Source organism: Artemia sp. Qi Xiang Cuo, chromosome 13, assembly GCF_049724085.1.
Source record: "Artemia sp. Qi Xiang Cuo chromosome 13, ASM4972408v1, whole genome shotgun sequence".
NCBI classification, from domain to species: Eukaryota; Metazoa; Arthropoda; class Branchiopoda; order Anostraca; family Artemiidae; genus Artemia; species Artemia sp. Qi Xiang Cuo.
The window spans coordinates 1919722-1939032 of NC_142806.1; the positions used below are offsets into that span (position 1 = coordinate 1919722).

At 36.8% G+C, this 19311-nt stretch overlaps 1 protein-coding gene across 1 annotated transcript; it reads left to right on the plus strand.

Annotated features, from left to right (window-relative positions):
• The first annotated feature begins 369 nt into the window (after nt 1-369).
• LOC148944846 (uncharacterized) lies at nt 370-16485 on the plus strand. Its single transcript, XM_089099114.1, has 5 exons — nt 370-462; nt 3332-3799; nt 5706-5882; nt 14892-15088; nt 16373-16485. Exons 1-5 carry the CDS (start codon nt 385-387, stop codon nt 16455-16457), a joined length of 1005 nt encoding a protein of 334 aa, XP_088955240.1. The 5' UTR covers nt 370-384; the 3' UTR covers nt 16458-16485.
• The last annotated feature ends 2826 nt before the right edge of the window (nt 16486-19311 follow it).

Genomic DNA, 19311 nt, shown 5'->3' on the forward strand with positions numbered 1-19311 from the left:
ATATATATATATATATATATATATATATATATAATAATATAATATATAATAATATATAATATATATAATAATATATAATATAATGCGCAAAGGGAAGGGATGTCTCAAATATGTTGTATTTTGACAAGTCTTGTCAAAGTCTGTTGTTCTTGTTCTTGTTCTAAGTCGTTTTTTGTAATTTTTAAGCTTAAATTTTGCCAAGAGGAAATTCCTCTTATTCTCTCCCTCTTCCAAATTTTAACCATGTTTAGGACCATGTGCTATTTAATGTTTTATATATATATATATATATATATATATATATATATATATATATATATATATATATATATATATATATATATATATATATATATTATATCAGGGCTAGATGGAGATCTGTTAATGCACAAACTGAAAACTATTAGATGCTTGGCTGGAGCAGAAATATTTGAAATTGAGAGATCTTTTCAACTTCTTAAGGTAACAAGTTTTTTGTATATAGGATGAAACTAGAACTCCTGAACGAAATATTTCTGAATAATGGGGTCTCTTAGAATCACTGCATCAATTTTCAATAAATGGAGGCTTAAATATTTTTTGACACTTAATTTAAAGAGAGTTTGGATATCCAGTATCAGAATAGATTTAAATTTCTAAATGTTTTGCAGCTTGAAAAATGGTTGATTTTTTTTTAACTTTTTTTGCTGACATTCTTTTCTAGGAAGACGTAAAAAAGTGAAATTTTAAATAATATTCTGGATCTAGTTAAACTTATTATTATTATTATTGTTATTTTATCCGTTCATTTTTTTAGACAAAAATACGAGTACCTTTAGTTGTTTGTTCTGAAATTTAGACTACTAGAGTGGTAATTAAGTGGTAACCTGACAAATCGACTGGCTATCTTAGAATTTGGATTCTTCAATCTTTCAGTCCATTTTGGGCAAAAATACATGTTTTGTGGTTCAAAATGATAGGAAAGGACAGTTTGCTATGGCGCGATCAATTTTGTTAAGTCGTAAGGCTGTTGGTATTGCGATTTTCGTTCAAATAAGCCCACTCCCAATATTTTGTATCCACTGGGTTTGTACGATAAGCTCTCTGGAAAAGAAGAAACATTAGTGCTACAAACACAAATATGCGGTTTCCCTTTTCGTTTGAGGTCAAGGACCTTTAATCTCTAGTTCGGGGTTTTCAACAATGGTAATTTCAATGGGATACTCTTTATTTCGATTTGACGTTATTTCTGAGACAGTGTCTTTAATGAAATTTTCATAAACTTTGTTTCAGTAATAAAACATTACTACTTTGTTAAATCGGAATATTAGTTATTGTTTTTGAATCACCCTTTATTGGCAAAATTTTCTCCCTAGATTGTTTCTTACAAAGCATGCTTTTGAACTTTTGTTTGCTATGGACCATGGTTCACTCTTTACTAGATTGTTGCTAATACTACAAACAGGAGTGGATCCAAGATTTTTTTAAGGGGAGGGGGGGGCAAAATAGGTTGATCCTATAAACTTACGTTAGCAGCAAGTTTAGTTAACGCAAATTTGGGTTAATTAAGTAAGTTACACAACTTTAGACTATGTTCGGGGGCGCCCCCTACCTGAATCCGCCACTGACTACAAAAAGGATAAGGACTGCATGAATAACCAAGACCTCAGGTCAGGGCCGTATCCAGAATTTTTGTTCGGGGGGGGGGGGTTTACCCGATTTTTTCCCGTGGACTTTGTCTAACATCCTCGAGCAACATTACATTAGCTCGAGTCCGTTAGTCCGCCCCTTGCGAACGAGGACGCGTCCACTAGGCATACTTTCGTATCTATAAGGGGCATTTTTTTTTTTTTTTTTTTTTTTTAGTAACGCAAAAACAATAAAAGTATTTACAAACTGTTAAATACAACAATCTATTTTTTTTTTTTTTTTTTTTTTTATGCGCAAAAAGAATCCAAATAGTAGGCTAGAAGTAGTCTATATATTTTTTAGTTTTTTTTTTTTTTTAGCTAAAAGTAAGGACGAATATATATAAAACGAAATCCAGGCGACGATTTTTCTTCTCTGCAAAAATGTCGATGACCTTGTCAGGGTCATCCCTAATTTACTATGCAAGGTCAGGTGAACATGGGGTTACCTACGGTTACCTAATTGCGTAAGCTGATCAGAACCGTTAACCCACAAAATGCAATAGGATTTAGTGTGGGAGCATATTTTTTTTCTGGTAAGGTTTTGTCTTTACAGGTAATTTTTAGACTAATTTTCGACTCAGTCAAAAATTTCGGGGGGGGGGTTCAAACCGGGTCGCCCCCCCCCCCCTGGATACGGCCTTGCCTCAGGTGGCATTACGATGACAAAGGTGGGCAATCGAAAATTCTGATATTCACGTTTATGCATTCAGTCCAATCTGTCTTTCATATCGCTTTCAGAAGTTTGACCATCTTGTCACTTTTGAGGAGCTCGATACGGATCAGCTTTACCCCAAATTCTACAGTGGCATGTTTGATGACCTTATCTTTGAAAAAGTCAGGGTGTGATTAATTATTGCCACGTCATCAATGCCATCACGATCAGTTTTTATTTTTAATTGACCAATAATCAGTTAATAAATAATTTGCATAGGGAATAATCAACCCAGTAAACTCAGCCTATACTTGCAAATTGAAAAGTATAATTCTTGGAACATAATTGTACTGTCAGAGTGCTCAATAGAATTGTGTAAACACAAAGATTACAAGAAGCTCCGCAATGTCGATACCTTCATTCATTTATAAACAAAAAAATTCAAATATTTTTAATTTATGTATGTTTGCTCTCAACAGAATACGATATTCGATAAATTCATTTGCTTTTAATGCTATTTGATAACTGTAAAATTTTATTTTTTTTACTATATCTAGACTAACATACTTCGTACAAGCATCAAATAGTTGTTCTGGGGATAGTGTTGGTTTCCAGCTTTCACAATTTTACAGCTGCCAAAAAATAATTTTTAAGAACATTTTCGTTTCTCATTCTTTGAATTTTTTTTCCTCGTGTATGACCTTACCTAAAGAGACAATTTAAGTGTTTGAAAATTTGTCACTTATGCGTATTTAATCTGAAAGATGATGCTCCAGACAGTTTATAATTGACGAAGAAGTATCTTCATATTTATAGAAGAGAATTAATTCAGATTTTTTTTTTATCAGATAAGTTTGTGTTATTTCTCTGGAACTAGTGGCATACGCTCACGGCGACCCAGGGTTCTGCCGCATTTATTTTGAGGACCGGTGCTCTTGCCCAATCTTTTTCGAAAATATATTATTTTACTAAATCTTGGCACATGTTTTATTTTATATTTTCGTTTCAGGATTGGGGCTATGCAATTGACGATGTATCCCAAAATGTGGATTTGACATGTGTCACTAAAGAAGTTTTATTATACAGACATGGTTTTCTAACAGAACTAGGTGCCTCTGAAATCCCAATACATTTTCTTCGAAGTGTTCGTTTTGGATTCCCTACGCGGCATGCAAAAGTTTTATTATCAATTGACCCATCTTCATCTTGGTCTGACAAAATTCAAGAAAAGTTTCCAGTCAGCCCATCTGAAATGAACGATTTAAGGAACGAAGAAAATTTTGGAATATTTTCAGCTTTCTGTAAAAAAGTGTACGACAATGCCATTTGCCACCTTTTAGAAAAGTATGCAAATATAGATGCAAGAGATCATTGGTTGTTTTTCAAAAGACACGAGCGAAAGGTGAAGCTTCTTAGCATTGAAGCATTAGAAGACAAATTGAAACTAATGCACTCACTTAGACTTCCTCCGAAAATGGTATGGTGTTATTGTTTTTTTGTTTGTACATAAAGTGTAAATTAAAACTCCTTGGCGCTCATGATATACATAGATATATCAGTTAAGCCAGTTAAATACCTGCTATTGACACCTAAGATCGCAGTTACAACTTCAACAGTTTATATGACTCCAACGCCCTACAGTTCACTAGCATCTAAGTCGTTTGTTAGTCATTTTCTGGCATAGAGATCCACCTTCCCCCTAAAAAATAAACTGCCGGGAACTGTGGTAAGTTAAAGTCTTCCGAAAATAGGTCAGTATTAGTAGTACAATTAATCATCAAAATACAAAATAGATGTTGCTCAAAAAAATGACAGTAAGTAATTAGAATTAGAAAGAATTAGACAGAGTTGAATAAACATAACGAAGTAATATTCAGAAGGTGTATTAGCACAGTGACCACCCCTGCATTGTTTTTCTTTTAGCTTCACAAAACTACTTTTCATTCAGGCAATTTTACAGATATGAGGAAGAAAGGTTGAATGCTTAAAAAATGTGGCATATTCCTGACCCGGAGGCAACACAATGTGCATTTATATGAGTTTGGGGGTTATTGAGCTAATATTAAAGAATCTGACCCTAGAATGGCACGCCATATTGTATTTTCTTCAGAGAGGGCTTAATAAAATACAATTTCTGTTATAAAAATGTATAGTTTACTCCTAGCTTGTATTAAAAAAGAAGAAGAATAGGTATAGATAGGGTATATGCTTATGTTAAAACTATAACCATTATTGAACCTATAATTTATTAAGGTAAAAGGTTTAAAAAGAAGTTAATTGACTTTTATACTTTTTTTTACTAGTTAATTCATGACTAAATTTAAACAATCAATTATGTTATACAGAACTATGGAGTTTCCCGCACCCTTCCTATCCTACAATGTGGATAAACTGCAAAAACGCTTACATTAAAAAAAACAAAAAAAATATAAGGTCATTTTTTCATTATATTCCATGCTGCCTGAGGTTCATATAATAGTATATGTATTAGTATATAATACTATGTATAGTAATGTTCACATGACGCTAGCATGGTGCTCTTGCTTCTCCATCACTTTTCTCATCCATCTCTTTCTTGAAAAAGGTACCGCTCATCAACGTCTAGGAAAAGTCTGGACTGCTCTCTCTCTCAATAGGTAGAATCTTAAATAGCTTAAAGTTAAAAGATTGAAATTTTAGATCAGAATACAATTTTGTTTCTTTTTTGGAAAGTGATGTCCTCGATTGTCAGCTCACTTCCTGAAAAAAAAAATCCTGTTTATAACCCATAAAGAACTAGAAGCTGCGTGCCAAGAGTAATTCTAATATTTAAAACATTTATTGGTTAATAATAAGGCGCATATGTAACCAAATGCTAAGTATGGACATACTCTATGTAAATAACCTACTTGTGATTCCTTAAAAAAAACAAAAGAAACATATGCTAAATTATCTGTTTTACCAGGAATTGTTCAAAAGTTTGCTTCGCTTTTGTTTCCTGAAGTGTCAGTTTAACCGTTCAAAGGCTAATTTGAATAAGGCCGTAAAGCAAATTTGTTGCTGGTTTGATTTCAATGTACGAATTATTGGGTGAAAACAATGTCTTAAATTCTTGATGGCTGGTTCTTTTATTTAGAATTAAACAGTAAAAAGTTGTTTTTTTTTTCTAGTTAATTGCTAGGATAAAGCTGGTAATAGAATGATTAAGGGTTTAGCAACAAAAAACTTTGAAAATCAATTTTGGGTTTTATTCCTTCATTTTAGAAAATATTAATGCGACTGTATAAAACTAAGAGTGAGTCAAGTTTCTTGGCGTAAAAACTCAAAAGAAGTGTTAAAACTGAACTTGTTGAGATCGATCTCAAACAATCAATTAAAATCAAGTTATATTGAAAAAGGTTTAGTTTCTTTCAGGTGCCTTTGACGCCCATCCCCACGTAGTCAGAAGTGTAATGTTGAGTCATCCAATTATTTGCTCATGGAAATTTGAAGACTTACTCCGAATGTCCGATAAGTTCTGGTCAATCTCTGAGGAAAAAATAAGGGTTATTCGGGATATTTTAGATGAATATAAAATTTCGGTAAGTACTTGAAATCAAATTTTAAATAGAAACACTTTTTTACTAGCAAGTGAAGGAACGGCTGAAAGCCGAGAGGAAAAGTTTTTGAACTCTGAATTGATTTCCTCATGTCGTGTTTTGCATATAGGTACATGTTAAAAATGATGCTATAAAAAATGGTATGAACGGTTCTAATCAAGGACCCTTGGGCGTGACAGGAGAATCCATGAGGAAGAAATAAAAAAAGAAAATTTGAGGCTTGTTTTCTGTTATTTAGTGTCACTAAAGCGGGGCCATTGTTAGGGGAAGATGGATTGCTAAATTTCTGCTTGGGTAAAATCTAAACGGTATTTATTATTTTCTATAAAAGCGTATGCTCTACAACCTTGCTTTGCAACACTGAGCATGGATACTGTTTATATTCATTGTTGTAATAATAATTACTAGGTCTTTCGTGAAAAAAATTTACTGAGTTTTGTCAATTCTGTCTCCTAAGTTTGTTTTACAAATCAAGAATGCCAAAACTTTTGGGAACTGAATTTTCAAAATGAGCAAAAAATTATTCCCCCAGAAAACTAGGGCATCTAAAAAATACAATACTAGGGCCGCTTCACGACGCTCTCGGTTTTGCATCAGATGCTGAAGATCGCTTTATACAGTTCTCTATCCACAAAGTTTCAGTTTTGTGTCACCTTTGTGACGGTCCTGGACAACTTCATATTAACCCTCAATGAAATAGTGAATATACGAATATAAAGATGAACCTTAACCAAAAATAAAGGGAGGACTTCTATGCTTTTATGCATAATGCTTTTATAAATGCTTTTATGTTATCCAGTCAGAGTTCCCCCCCCCTTAAACCACAATTCTAACCAAGTTCCGAATCTGTATCATCTTTAGTTAGGGTCTACCAAGGCCTACTGGTGGCATGCGGAGGAGGAAAAATTAGCCCTATCCTTATAGAATTAGATCGATTCCGAGCCCTGAAAAGGTACAATATAAAATTGCACTTTCGCTTTCCATCAGATTGTTGAAATCCCACAACCCCTTCCCGGTTGATATTCTGATTACAGGAATCTAGGGACTCGCTCCCACTGCTGTGTTTGAATTGTGTCCAAACGGCCACAGAGCACTCGAAGCTCCTATTCCTCCCCCTCACATAAATCGAATGAACCTCAGAATTCAAAGAAGTAGAAGGAGCCCATCAGCTGTTGCCTCTTATTAGGTTTGGTTGAGATTTATAACCCCTTCTGTAAGTATCATGGTGACATGGTGGAATTTTGTGAAAAATCCTGGTGACGAGCTACTACATTAAAGCTGAAGTTATCAAACTGAGTTTGACATTGAATTGAGGAGCCGCTTTCAATTTCTAGAATAAGCATATCACAAAAATGGTAGTCCACAAGAGGAAGTCATAGAAACGTCATGGTCGTAGATCGAAGGTATTACACAATATGTCACTGCTCACGTTCCTGGAAAGAGAACAAAGGATACTTGAATTCCTATACTCAAGAAAGAAGATGATAGAGATTGAAAAACTTCCGAATGTCCGCACTTAAAAAAGGAAGTCAGGAACGATATGATGCCTCTCATAAATTACAAAGCCCCAGGTGAGGAATCTGCCTGCAGAAATTCACAAGGTGATCCTCGCACTCATTGATGCCCAAACCAAATCTACTCAGCTATGTCTCGGCGCTGAATATGTTCCACACGGCTGGCATAACGCTACTTGAATTCCTATACTCAAGAAAGAAGATGATAGAGATGTAAAATTATCGAATGTCCACTTTCTAAGAGGAAGCAAAGAACGCCATGAAGGCTCTCATAAATTACATAGCCCCCTGTGAGGAATCTCTGCCTGCAGAAATTCACAAGGTAATCCTGGCATGAATTGATGCCCAAGCCAAATCTGCTCAGCTATGTCTGGGCACTGAATATGTTCCACAGGACTGGCGCAACGCTACTTGAATTCGTGTATTCAAGAAGAAAATGATAAAAATTGTAAAATTACCAGGGATTCTCACTAGTAGACTTAATGGGGAATATTTTACTAATATTTACTAGTAAACAGCTTTAGAAATAAGCGAGAGTACCGGACAAGGGCGAATCGAGGAGGTTTTGCTCTAGGATAGGGTGTGTAAACTATATCTTTATCCTGCGCCTTCTTCTTCACCAAGGTTTCATTCCCAGATTGGACACCTTTGCAGTCTTTATCGCCACTCGACTTCATCGCCGCATTTAACTCGATATTACGACCCTTACTGTAGCAAATACAGGGATTCTCACTAGTAGACTTAATGGGGAATATTTTACTAATATTTACTAGTAAACAGCTTTAGAAATAAGCGAGAGTACCGGACAAGGGCGAATCGAGGAGGTTTTGCTCTAGGATAGGGTGTGTAAACTATATCTTTATCCTGCGCCTTCTTCTTCACCAAGGTTTCATTCCCAGATTGGACACCTTTGCAGTCTTTATCGCCACTCGACTTCATCGCCGCATTTGACTCGATATTACGACCCTTACTGTAGCAAATAAGGCTCAATGACGGTGTTCCGACCAAGATAGTTGACCCGCTAAAAAAATCCAATGAGAATACCCTGAGTAACGTACGAGTATATTGTGAGCAAACGAAATTTTTTGAAAAAGCATGCGGCGGCCTCCAAGAATGTCCGGCATCGCTAATTCTTCAAACCATATTATTAAAGGGAGTATGAAAAACGCCACGAAGGCTCTGATAAATTACATAGCCCCAGGTGAGGAATCTGCCTGCAGAAATATACAAGGTAATCCTGGCACTATTTGATGCCCAAACCAAAGCTACTCAGCTATGTCAAAGCACTAGATATGTTCCACAGGACTGGCGTAACGCTACTTGAATTCCTATACTCAAGAAAGAAGATGATAGTGATTGAAAAATTTCCGAATGTCCACATCTATGTCAAATCTATTCATCTATGTCTCGGCGCTGAATATGTTCCACATGGCTGGCATAACGCTACTTGAATTCCTATACTCAAGAAAGAAGATGATAGAGATTGAATGTCCGCGTTTAAAAGAGGAAGTCAGGAACGCCATGATGCCTCTCATAAATTACATAGCCCCAGGTGAGGAATCTCTGCCTGCAGAAATTCACAAGGTGATCCTCGCACTCATTGATGCCCGAACCAAATCTACTCAGATATGTCTTGGCGCTGAATATGTTCCACACGGCTGGCGTAACGCTACTTGAATTCCTATACTCAAGAAAGAAGATGATAGAGATCTAAAATTATCGAATGTCCACTTTCAAAGAGGAAGTTCGGAACGCCATGAAGGCTCTCATAAATCATATAGCCCCAGGTGAGGAATCTCTTCCTGCAGAAATTCACAAGGTAATCCTGGCATGAATTGATGCCCAAGCCAAATCTGCTCAGCTATGTCTGGGCACTGAATATGTTCCACAGGACTGGAGCAACGCTACTTGAATTCCTATATTCAAGAAGAAAATGATAGATATTGCAAAATGTCCGGCATCGCTAATTCTTCAAACCATATTATTAAAGGGAGTATGAAAAACTGCCATGAAGGCTCTGATAAATTACATAGCCCCAGGTGAGGAATCTGCCTGCAGAAATATACAAGGTAATCCTGGCACTATTTGATGCCCAAACCAAAGCTACTCAGCTATGTCAGGGCGCTAGATATGTTCCACAGGACTGGCGTAACGCTACTTGAATTCCTATACTCAAGAAAAGAGATGATAGAGATTGAAAAATTTCCGAATGTCCACATTTAAAAGAGGAAGTCAGGAACTTCATGATGGCTCTCATAAATTACATAGCCCCAGGTGAGGAATCGGTCTGCAGAAATTCACAAGGTGATCCTCGCACTCATTGATGCCCAAACCAAATCTATTCATCTATGTCTCGGCGCTGAATATGTTCCACATGGCTGGCGTAACGCTACTAGAATTCCTATACTCAAGAAAGAAGATGATAGAGATTGATTGTCCGCGTTTAAAAGAGGAAGTCAGGAACGCCATGATGCCTCTCATAAATTACATAGCCCCAGGTGAGGAATCTCTGCCTGCAGAAATTTACAAGGTGATCCTCGCACTCATTGATGCCCAAACCAAATCTACTCAGATATGTCTCGGCGCTGAATATGTTCCACACGGCTAGCGTAACGCTACTTGAATTCCTATACTCAAGAAAGAAGATGATAGAGATCTAAAATTATCGAATGTCCACTTTCAAAGAGGAAGTTAGGAACGCCATGAAGGCTCTCATAAATCACATAGCCCCAGGTGAGGAATCTCTGCCTGCTGAAATTCACAAGGTAATCCTGGCATGAATTGATGCCCAAGCCAAATCTGCGCAGCTATGTCTGGGCACTGAATATGTTCCACAGGACTGGAGCAACGCTACTTGAATTCCTATAATCAAGAAGAAAATGATAGATATTGCAAAATTACCGGGGAGTCTCACTAGTAGACTTAATGGGGAAAATTTTTGCAATATTTAATAGTAAACCGCTTTAGAAATAAGCGAGAGTACCGGACAAGGGCCAATCGAGGAGGTTTTGCTCTAGGATAGGGTGTGTAAACTATATCTTTATCCTGTGCCTTCTTCTTCACTAAGGTTTCATTCCCAGATTGGACACCTTTGCAGTCTTTATCGCCACTCGACTTCAACGCCGCATTTGACTCGATATTACGACCCTTACTGTAGCAAATAAGGCTCAAAGACGGTGTTCCGACCAGGATAGTTGACCCGCTACAAAAAATCCTATGAGAATACCCTGAGTAACGTACGAGTATATTGTGAGCAAACGAAATTTTGAAAAAGCATGCGGTGGCCTCCAAGGATGTCCGGCATCGCTAATTCTTTAAACTATATTATTGATGGGAGTATGAAAAACGCACTGAAGGAAAATGATGGTGACCTCATCTCAGTACAAGAAATTATTACTGACATTAAATATGCTGATAATGGTAGCCACTTTTGACTCCGCCCAGAAAGCACTAAATATGATAGAAAGAATAGTGAACTCTGCTAGCGAAAGAGGGCTCGTGACTAGTGTCCCCAAGACAAAATATCTCCCAACCAAAGAGAAAACTTCTATATTGTGAATGTAGAACCTATTGAGAGAGTAGAAGAATTGAAATATCTGTGTCATTGATAAATGCTAAAGGTGGAGGTTCTAGTGAGATTTAATGCAAGATTAGCAATGCTTGGTCCGTCTTTGGCTACCTCCAAAAAATGCTATGAACCAGATCGAAAATCTACCTCGTGATGAAACTCAGGATCTACTCAGCATGCCTGCGTTCAATTTTCTTATATAGTTATGGACCTGGCCCTTCAGGGTGGCGTAAGCCCGTCACCTTGACACTCTTGACCGAAGATGCCTATGGGACATTAGCAACGTAAGGATTTCACCAAGAATCAGCAACCAACGGCTGATGAAAACATGCGGACAAAACTTGATGTTTCTAGTTTGATCAAGAAAAGCCGTCTCGAGTGATTAGGCCACGTAATGAGGCAACTAAAAGAGACCCTGATACTACCAACAGTCATTCTTCGGGGAAGAACAATCCAGATGAAATCTTGCCATATTTTTGTCAAAGAGGATGTCGAACCGCTTGAGAGTTTCTTGAAGCAAGATCAAAAATGGGACTTGTTGTGGCTGGAATTTATTCGACCACACAGAAGACAGAACCTAATGGAAGCATTTGGTCATTCAGCTTCGTAATGCTAATTCTGGCTGAACAGCCTATGTCTTGTCTTAAGTAAGTAAGTTGTTATTTCTCCCCATAGTTTGGCTGAGATCCGACATCCCCTTCTCGTAGATGTGCTGACGATAAGAATTGAAGGATCCCCTCCCCCCTAATGCGGGATAATCTGAACCAGACTCTTAAAACACACGTCTAGGAAACTTACTCTTTTTCTGACTCAGTTTGGTTGAAGTTTGGCGACCGCCTTTTGGAAGATGTCATGATTATTAGAATTCAGAGTTCCCCTACCCCCTTCCCAAAGTGGCTAGGTCGAGTGTGAACCACCAACATTGACAACATAGCTTGTTTTGGTAGACGTCGTGATGATGAAGCTATGGATTTCTTTCCCACTTCAGATGGATCAGCGCGAGGCATGCAAAAGGCAATTAGGACACCAGCACTTATTTCTCATCAAGTTTGGTTGCGATCAAACAATCTTTTCTGACACATATCCCGATGATATGAATTTAATCCCCACTTCTTGTCCAGCCTTTCACAGAGGTTGAATCCAGTCATAATCCCCAAAAGCTGCAACTAGACCACTAGCTGTTACTTCGCAACAAATCCGGCTGAGATCCAATACTCCGTTCTGGTAGATGTAATAAAGAAAAACAAAGAATTGAGGGACCCTTCTCCCCAATCGGCCATATTGTGTTTTGTATCCAGGAAGCAGAACTAGGACCCTAGTTTTTGCTTCACACAAAGTTTGGGTGAGATCTGACAATCTTTTCAGGTAGATATGCTGAAAACAAAAATTTAAGACACCCCTCCAGAGGAAGAGTTTTAACCGGGCGCTTGTAAGACAAGTTACGCTTATTCTCACTTCCCACCAAGTTTGTTTGATATCTGATGACGTCTCCTACCAGTGACGAGAATTCAAGAAGCTCTTCCCCTTCCCTCCCACACAAAAGTCCGGTTGAGTTTTGACCTCTCAACAGGAATAGCTAAAAATGTAGCTCTTAAGTTCAACCAAGTTCCGCTGATATCAAATAATCCTTTTCAGTAAATATGCCTATGACCGAAGTCTGATATTACAGGGTCATTAAAAACTTCACTTTCAGGGTTTTTTTTGAGATATTTAGTTAACTAAAAAAATCAAAAAAATCTAAGTCCTCTCTGCTTAACAATCTCCATGTTGGAGGAAAGTTTAGATTGTACATCTTTCGCCTTTTTGGATCTACAGACAGTTAATAATAAAGTAATAAAGAAGCTGTTCTGGCAGATGTCGAGGTGCCAAGAATCCGAGGACCCCCTCCCTACTACATATGGTAGATCAGGCTTGGGCTTTAGAAAGGTACAAATGGACTGGTAGCTCTTATTTTCGGTTAAAATCCAATGACCTGTTCTTTTAGATGTGATAGCAAGAATCTAGGGAGGCCTCCCCCCACTTAGGTAAGAATGGATACTCTACTCTGACTCCTGACCAAATTATTCAAGATTGAATAACCCCATATGTTGCGTATCCTAATGATAAGAATTTAGAAACCTCCGCCTTTTCTCTTCCGCGCAAATATTGAGTTAAATCTGGACCCACGAATGGCATAACTAGATCACTTTTTCTTACTTACCACAAAGTTTGGTTGAGATCCGACCATCTTTTCTGGTAAATATCCTGATAATATGGATTTAGGGACCTATTTTCCCCGCATAGAATATATTGTATTCGAAGACTCAAAAGACCCAGCTTGGATATTTTCTCTCGTATCACAATAAACTCAGTTGATATGGGGTAAAAAAAAACAACCATGGATCCACTCCGATATTGGGATAGGTATTGATCTTGAAATTCCCCAGTTGGGGTGCCTAATTTTTAATTCTTCTACATTTAATGAAGATCTTACTGGGCGTTCCGTTAGATGTTCTGACATGAGAGTTTAGGAACCTCATCCCTCTGATTCCTCTTCATTCTTTGAAGTGGGTCAATGTCCCAAAAAGGCATATTTTTTACATTATGCTGTTGTTTCTCTCTTGTTGAGATCTGATAACTTTTTGTCATAGATGTCTCGATGAAAAGAATATAGGGACGAACCTTTCCTTCCGGGCAGAAATTGAGTTGTTTTCAGACACCCAAACGACGGAACAAGGCCACTGACTGTTAACTCCTATCTGGTTTGGTTGAATTGAGATATGGCTACCCCTTGATGTAGGTGTTCTGAAAACAGAAACTTTGGGACTACCCACACCTCCCTTCCCTAAAAAGGTCAACTCCGCTTTTGATCCCTAATAGGCATAACTAGGAAACTAGCTCTTACTTCTCATCTTGTTTGGTTTAGACTCGACAGCTTATGCTGGCAGGTAATTCCATGTTCTTTACGAGTGTGACATAAAATGATACATTAAACGTTTACTTTTGGAACTTGGACCTTTTCGTTAAGCTATTCTGCTTGGTTAGAATTTTTTTTTTTTTTTGAAAATTTCTGAAAATTTCCAATCTTCTGATGAACTCTTTTCTTCATTTCATGACGCACATAATGGAAAAGACTTCCAAAAGAGTTAACGCTACCGAGCTACGGATCTGTTATGAAATATATACATATTATGATATATATATATATATATAGTATATTATGTATATATATATATATATATATATATATATATATATATATATATATATATATATATATATATATATATATATATATATATATATATATATATATATATATATATATATATATATATATATATATATATATATATATATATATATATATATATATATATATATATATATATATATATATATATATATATATATATATGCAGTCTTGCTGCTCTGCAGCCTATAGAGCGGGAAGCTGACTTGTTTGAATTCATTTTGATTAGGAAGTTTAAAGGATGAACGTCATTATCTCTATAGTTGAATTTGGCCTATACTGGTCCTTGACCAGCAGTTGAGGAGGCTTAAAGTTGTGTTTATCTTATCAGCATTTTCGGCGGTATTTTTAAGAAATGACTCTTTTCCTGTACGTATTGGTTTAACGACGCTTCTTGACTACCAAGGTCCTTGCATAAGCCCTGCAATATGCTGCTACAGCTGAGGTTCGAACTCTGTGCTCCGTATTACCAAGCTGAGGGTAAAGCCAGTATGCCACCATAGGATCCTCTTTTTTTTAAATAACTAATTGCTCTGAAAAACCATAGGGAAAAAAGCAGAAGCCTAGAGGGTATTGATAAAAATCAATATGCGGGGTGAAAATCTCAAAAGTGAAAACACTATTATAAACCTATCACAGCGCTTTGGTACAATTTTGGCATTGATTTTTTTTTTCAGGCAGAAACCTGTGCCCAGGACCCCACATTATTCCTTTTATCTCCAACACGCTTGAACAAGATCTTATCAAACGTTAACCCCGAAGAGCTACAATTTCTTAGAAACTCTTCTGATTTTGTGAAAAAAATGCTGTCTAAACCTTCCTCTTTTATGGAACCAAAACAGGATCAGAATATCGCTGAGACAATTCACGAACGGTAAGACCCAGCTATAATATATAATAATATTTATTCATATCTATATTTTTCGAAATGATAAATTATAAATTGAAACATTATGAAAAAAAAATGCAAAAACTACTGATAAAATAAACGGACCAAAGCATGATTTGGCAAAAAGTGCTGATTCGCAGTTTCTGACAGCCTATTCTGTTGATCAGTCAGCTTCTCAATTATCTTTGGCGGGTAAAACTTTTTAACTATTTTTCGACTCCAATGTTCAAAATTGAATTTCGGTGGTATTTTTTCTATTGCATCAAAGGGTCGCCCTATGTAGTCCTTTTTAAGTTTTTTTTTTTAGCTTTTGTTGGTGAACTGTTCAGAATTAATTGGGTTATCTTGCCGTAACTTGTAGAGCTTTCATAAGAGCTGTTTCCCTTGCGATAAATATATATTACTCTAAATACTCCAGTCATCTCTAATCTATATTACTCTAGATAGTCTAATCAGATTATTCTAATCATTAGTATAGATACTCCTTTCTTGTCAGTTGCAATTCTATCCATCCCCAGAATATACTTAAAACTTGCGATAAATTAATATTATTCTAAATAGTCCAGATTTGGTGAAAAGTGCTGATTCGCAGTTTCGGACAGCACTGAGCTTTGATAAGAGACCTGAATAAACGACAAAAAACTAAAAGCTGACACCTACTTTCCGAGGAATCCTAGAAAAACCATTTCACTTCCCCCGTTTTGTGCTGGAAAGATGTACTGTTTTAATGAAACTTATATCGTCAGAAAGTCTGATTTTTTTTTCGATTGAACGGAGGAAAATTTTTGAACAAATAAATGCTGAAATTGGGTCTGGGAAAAGGATATCTTATTAAAGGTATTCCGTCAAAAAATGAGAATTTTCTTTCGAAACTTTATAGAAGGACAGTCCGTAAAAATTTTGTGGTGTGCCAGCTTAGAAAAAGCTAAGAATCACAATTTGAAAAAATCAAGATTTGATTTCCATACCAGGGTTTTAGAAGAAAAATAACTTTAAGTGAATACGGTGACTAAATAGAGCATAAACAGCCTGAATACGAATTGAAATTTCAAATTCCTTAGAAATATGAAGAGTACAAATATGAAGACAATACCCGTTTAGCCAAAGTTTCTTTAAGAAGGAAAGCAAGAGTGTGGTGAGTGTGCTGGAATCCAACACCAGAAGCAAAATTTATTTCCCCCGAAATTAGTATGATTAAATTAAAAAGGGAAATAGGACATATCGAAAATTTTACTAAGATTGGAGGCAACCACCCTTACCTTGTTTCAGAGCGAAAGTTATGTTTTGGCAGAAGAAGCAGTCGGGAACAACTAGGGAACAACAAAGGCACATTTTGAAAAGCAGCTGCAAATAGAAAAACCAAGGTGGGTAATTTGTTTTTGGATGATCAGTACTAATACCATCGACATCGTCAGGACCAAATTTCAGTTTTTTTGCAGATGTAATTATACATAAACGGAAGCGAGAAGACCTTTTGCCTGACTCTGGGAAGGAGGAAGAACCCAAGAAAGCAAATTTTAAATAGAACGTGTTTGTTACATAATTCATTTAGTATAATATTTCTGAATAATGGTCAGAACATGAGGCTTGTGCAATAGAACTGTTTAGATTTGCCAGGCTATTTAATCTAGCTGAATTAATCACTTTGCCCACCTCGTTCTTGTTTGTAGGATAATCTAATCCTTTGTGTTGGCTAGGTCGCAGATTTTTTTCTTTTTTTGACCAATTCTGAGTTGCAGTAAAAGATAGGGCGGTACTTGTCTGTTATAGCGCCTGTGTGTATAGAAGCTAAGTAGAAAGCTGAACCAGTTTCTCTGACACCCATTTCTAAATGAAATATCACAAAATTTGATGAAAATATAATACTTTATTCACAAATTTGCCTATTAGGAGGAGGGGGAGGGGTAAAGTATAGCAGGTCTGCATGCAACATGTATTAGGTACAGTTATTTTACATATTATGAAGTAATAATTTATTTCTAACTCCACGCTGCCCAAATACTCCCCCCTCCCCGCCTAATGTGCAAATATAAAGCCCAAATTATATATTTCCCATCTATTCTGTCTGTCTTTGTTTGTCTCGCGCTAAGCTGAAAGAAACTAAAGAAGAAACTGGTCTCTAGCTTCTATATACATAGGTGCTATAATAGACAAGTACCGATAGGGTATATATAAGGATACAAAAATTACGGTTCGAATTTAAATATGTAATGGTATATTCATGCTAATTTTGCCCAACAAACCATCTGGAGGCAGGCGTAAAAAGCTGAACAGCACTCTCCTTTTCAATATAAAAGCAAAGTGATACATAATATGTAATAATTTTTTTTATTCTGCTTGTAATTGTTTATCATAGGCAGCGTGATAGCGTTGCCTAAATAAAGAACGATGTGGGCACAATGTTTTTTTTCCCCTCCATACCCGAGCACTTCGTATCGAAGGAGTTGTCGTAGAAACTTCGAAAAGGGCCCATTCGATTGGAAATTGGAGTGGCTAGTGCCCTTTCTAATAGTCGAAAGTGATTGGCGGGCAACTAGCCCCCCCCAGGCCAATCGTTCCCCCAAACACATCCAATCAAAATTTCGAGATAGCCATTTTGTTCAGCGTAGTTGATTTCCACATAGAAAATAGGTTTTTGAGGACACTCCCCCACAACCCTCAGGGCAAGGGTTTTAACTTTTGCCCTGGGTGCATATAAGGTTTTTACAGAAGGTGTTGTCGTAGAAACGTAAAAACAGGCTCGTTCGATTGGAAATTCAAAGGGCTCGTGCCCTTTTTAATAGTCGAAAGTGATTGGAGGGCAACTCGCCCCCCCCCCCCCACGCTCATCATTCCCCCAAAACACATTCGATCTAAATTTTGAGATAGCCATTTTATTCAACGTAGTCGATTACCGAATAGAAAGTATGTTTTTTAAGAGGATCCTCCCCCACAACTCTCGGGGCAAGGGTTGTAAGTTATGCCCTGAGGGCATATAAGAACGATGTTGGCACAATGTATCATTTATTGTTTTTTTTTCTTTAGAGCAGGGCACGTCGTATCGAAGAAGTTGTCATAGAAACTTCGAAAAGGGCTCATTCAATTGGAAATCGGAGGGGTTTGTGCTCTTTTTAATAGTTGGAAGGGATTGGAAGGCAACTAACACCCCTTCCACGCCCACCATTTCCCGAAACACATCCAATAAAAATTTTGAGAACGCCATTTTGTTCAGCGTAGTTGGTTTCCAGATAGAAATTATATTTTTGAGGAGGACACTCCCCCACAGCCCTCAAGCCAGGGGTTGTAAGCCATGCCCTGGGGGCATATAAGGTTTTTATAGAAAGAGTTTTCGTAGAAACTTCAAAAAAGGCTCATTCGATTGGAAATTCAAAGGGCTAGTGACCTTTTTAATAGTCGAAAGTGATTGGAGGGCAACTAACCGCGCTCTCACGCCCACCTTTTCCCCAAACACATCCAATCAAAAACTTTGAGACAGCCATTTTTTTCCACGTAGTTAAAGTTCACGAAATTATACTTTTGAGCAGGACACTCCCCCCACAGTCATTTTACGCAACCCATAAGTTGGACTCAAAACCCCAGAACATAATTTGCACTTTACTGAAAAAAAATACATTGTCAGTTTAATATACATATACTGATATTTAGTAATCAAAATGTTAATATTATTTGATTTATTAAAGTTATAAAAGTAAAACATTTATATTTATTTCAGTAAAATGCAAATTATGTTCTGGCCTTGGGAAGGCGTAGGGGTTTTGAGCCCAACTTATGTTAATTTCTGCTCGTTTTGAGTTTGACTTGGTTATTTATTGTAATTTCTGTTTGTTTTGGGTTTCATTTCTATATCGATGCTAATTTGTGGTAGTTTCACGCTTGGTAGATCATTTGATTTGATTTTTGCTCATTTTTTGTTTAATGGAGTTCTTTATTTTTCTTAGAAAAACTTATTTTGTGGAAAAAGTTTTTTTTTAATTAATATGATAATATAAGGCGAATACCTTTCAAAATCTCCGCGAAGATATTTGTAAGAAGTGCCAACCCCCCTCAAGGATGAGAGTTCTACCCCCCCCCCCCTACTCCTCAGAAAGAGTCCTCAGACTCTTTCGATGGTACCGAAAATACGGGCTTGATATTTGTACTTTTGGACAAATATTGAGAGCTTTGAAATTTTGTTCTGAAGAAGTATACTTGGGTACAGGTTCAAGAAA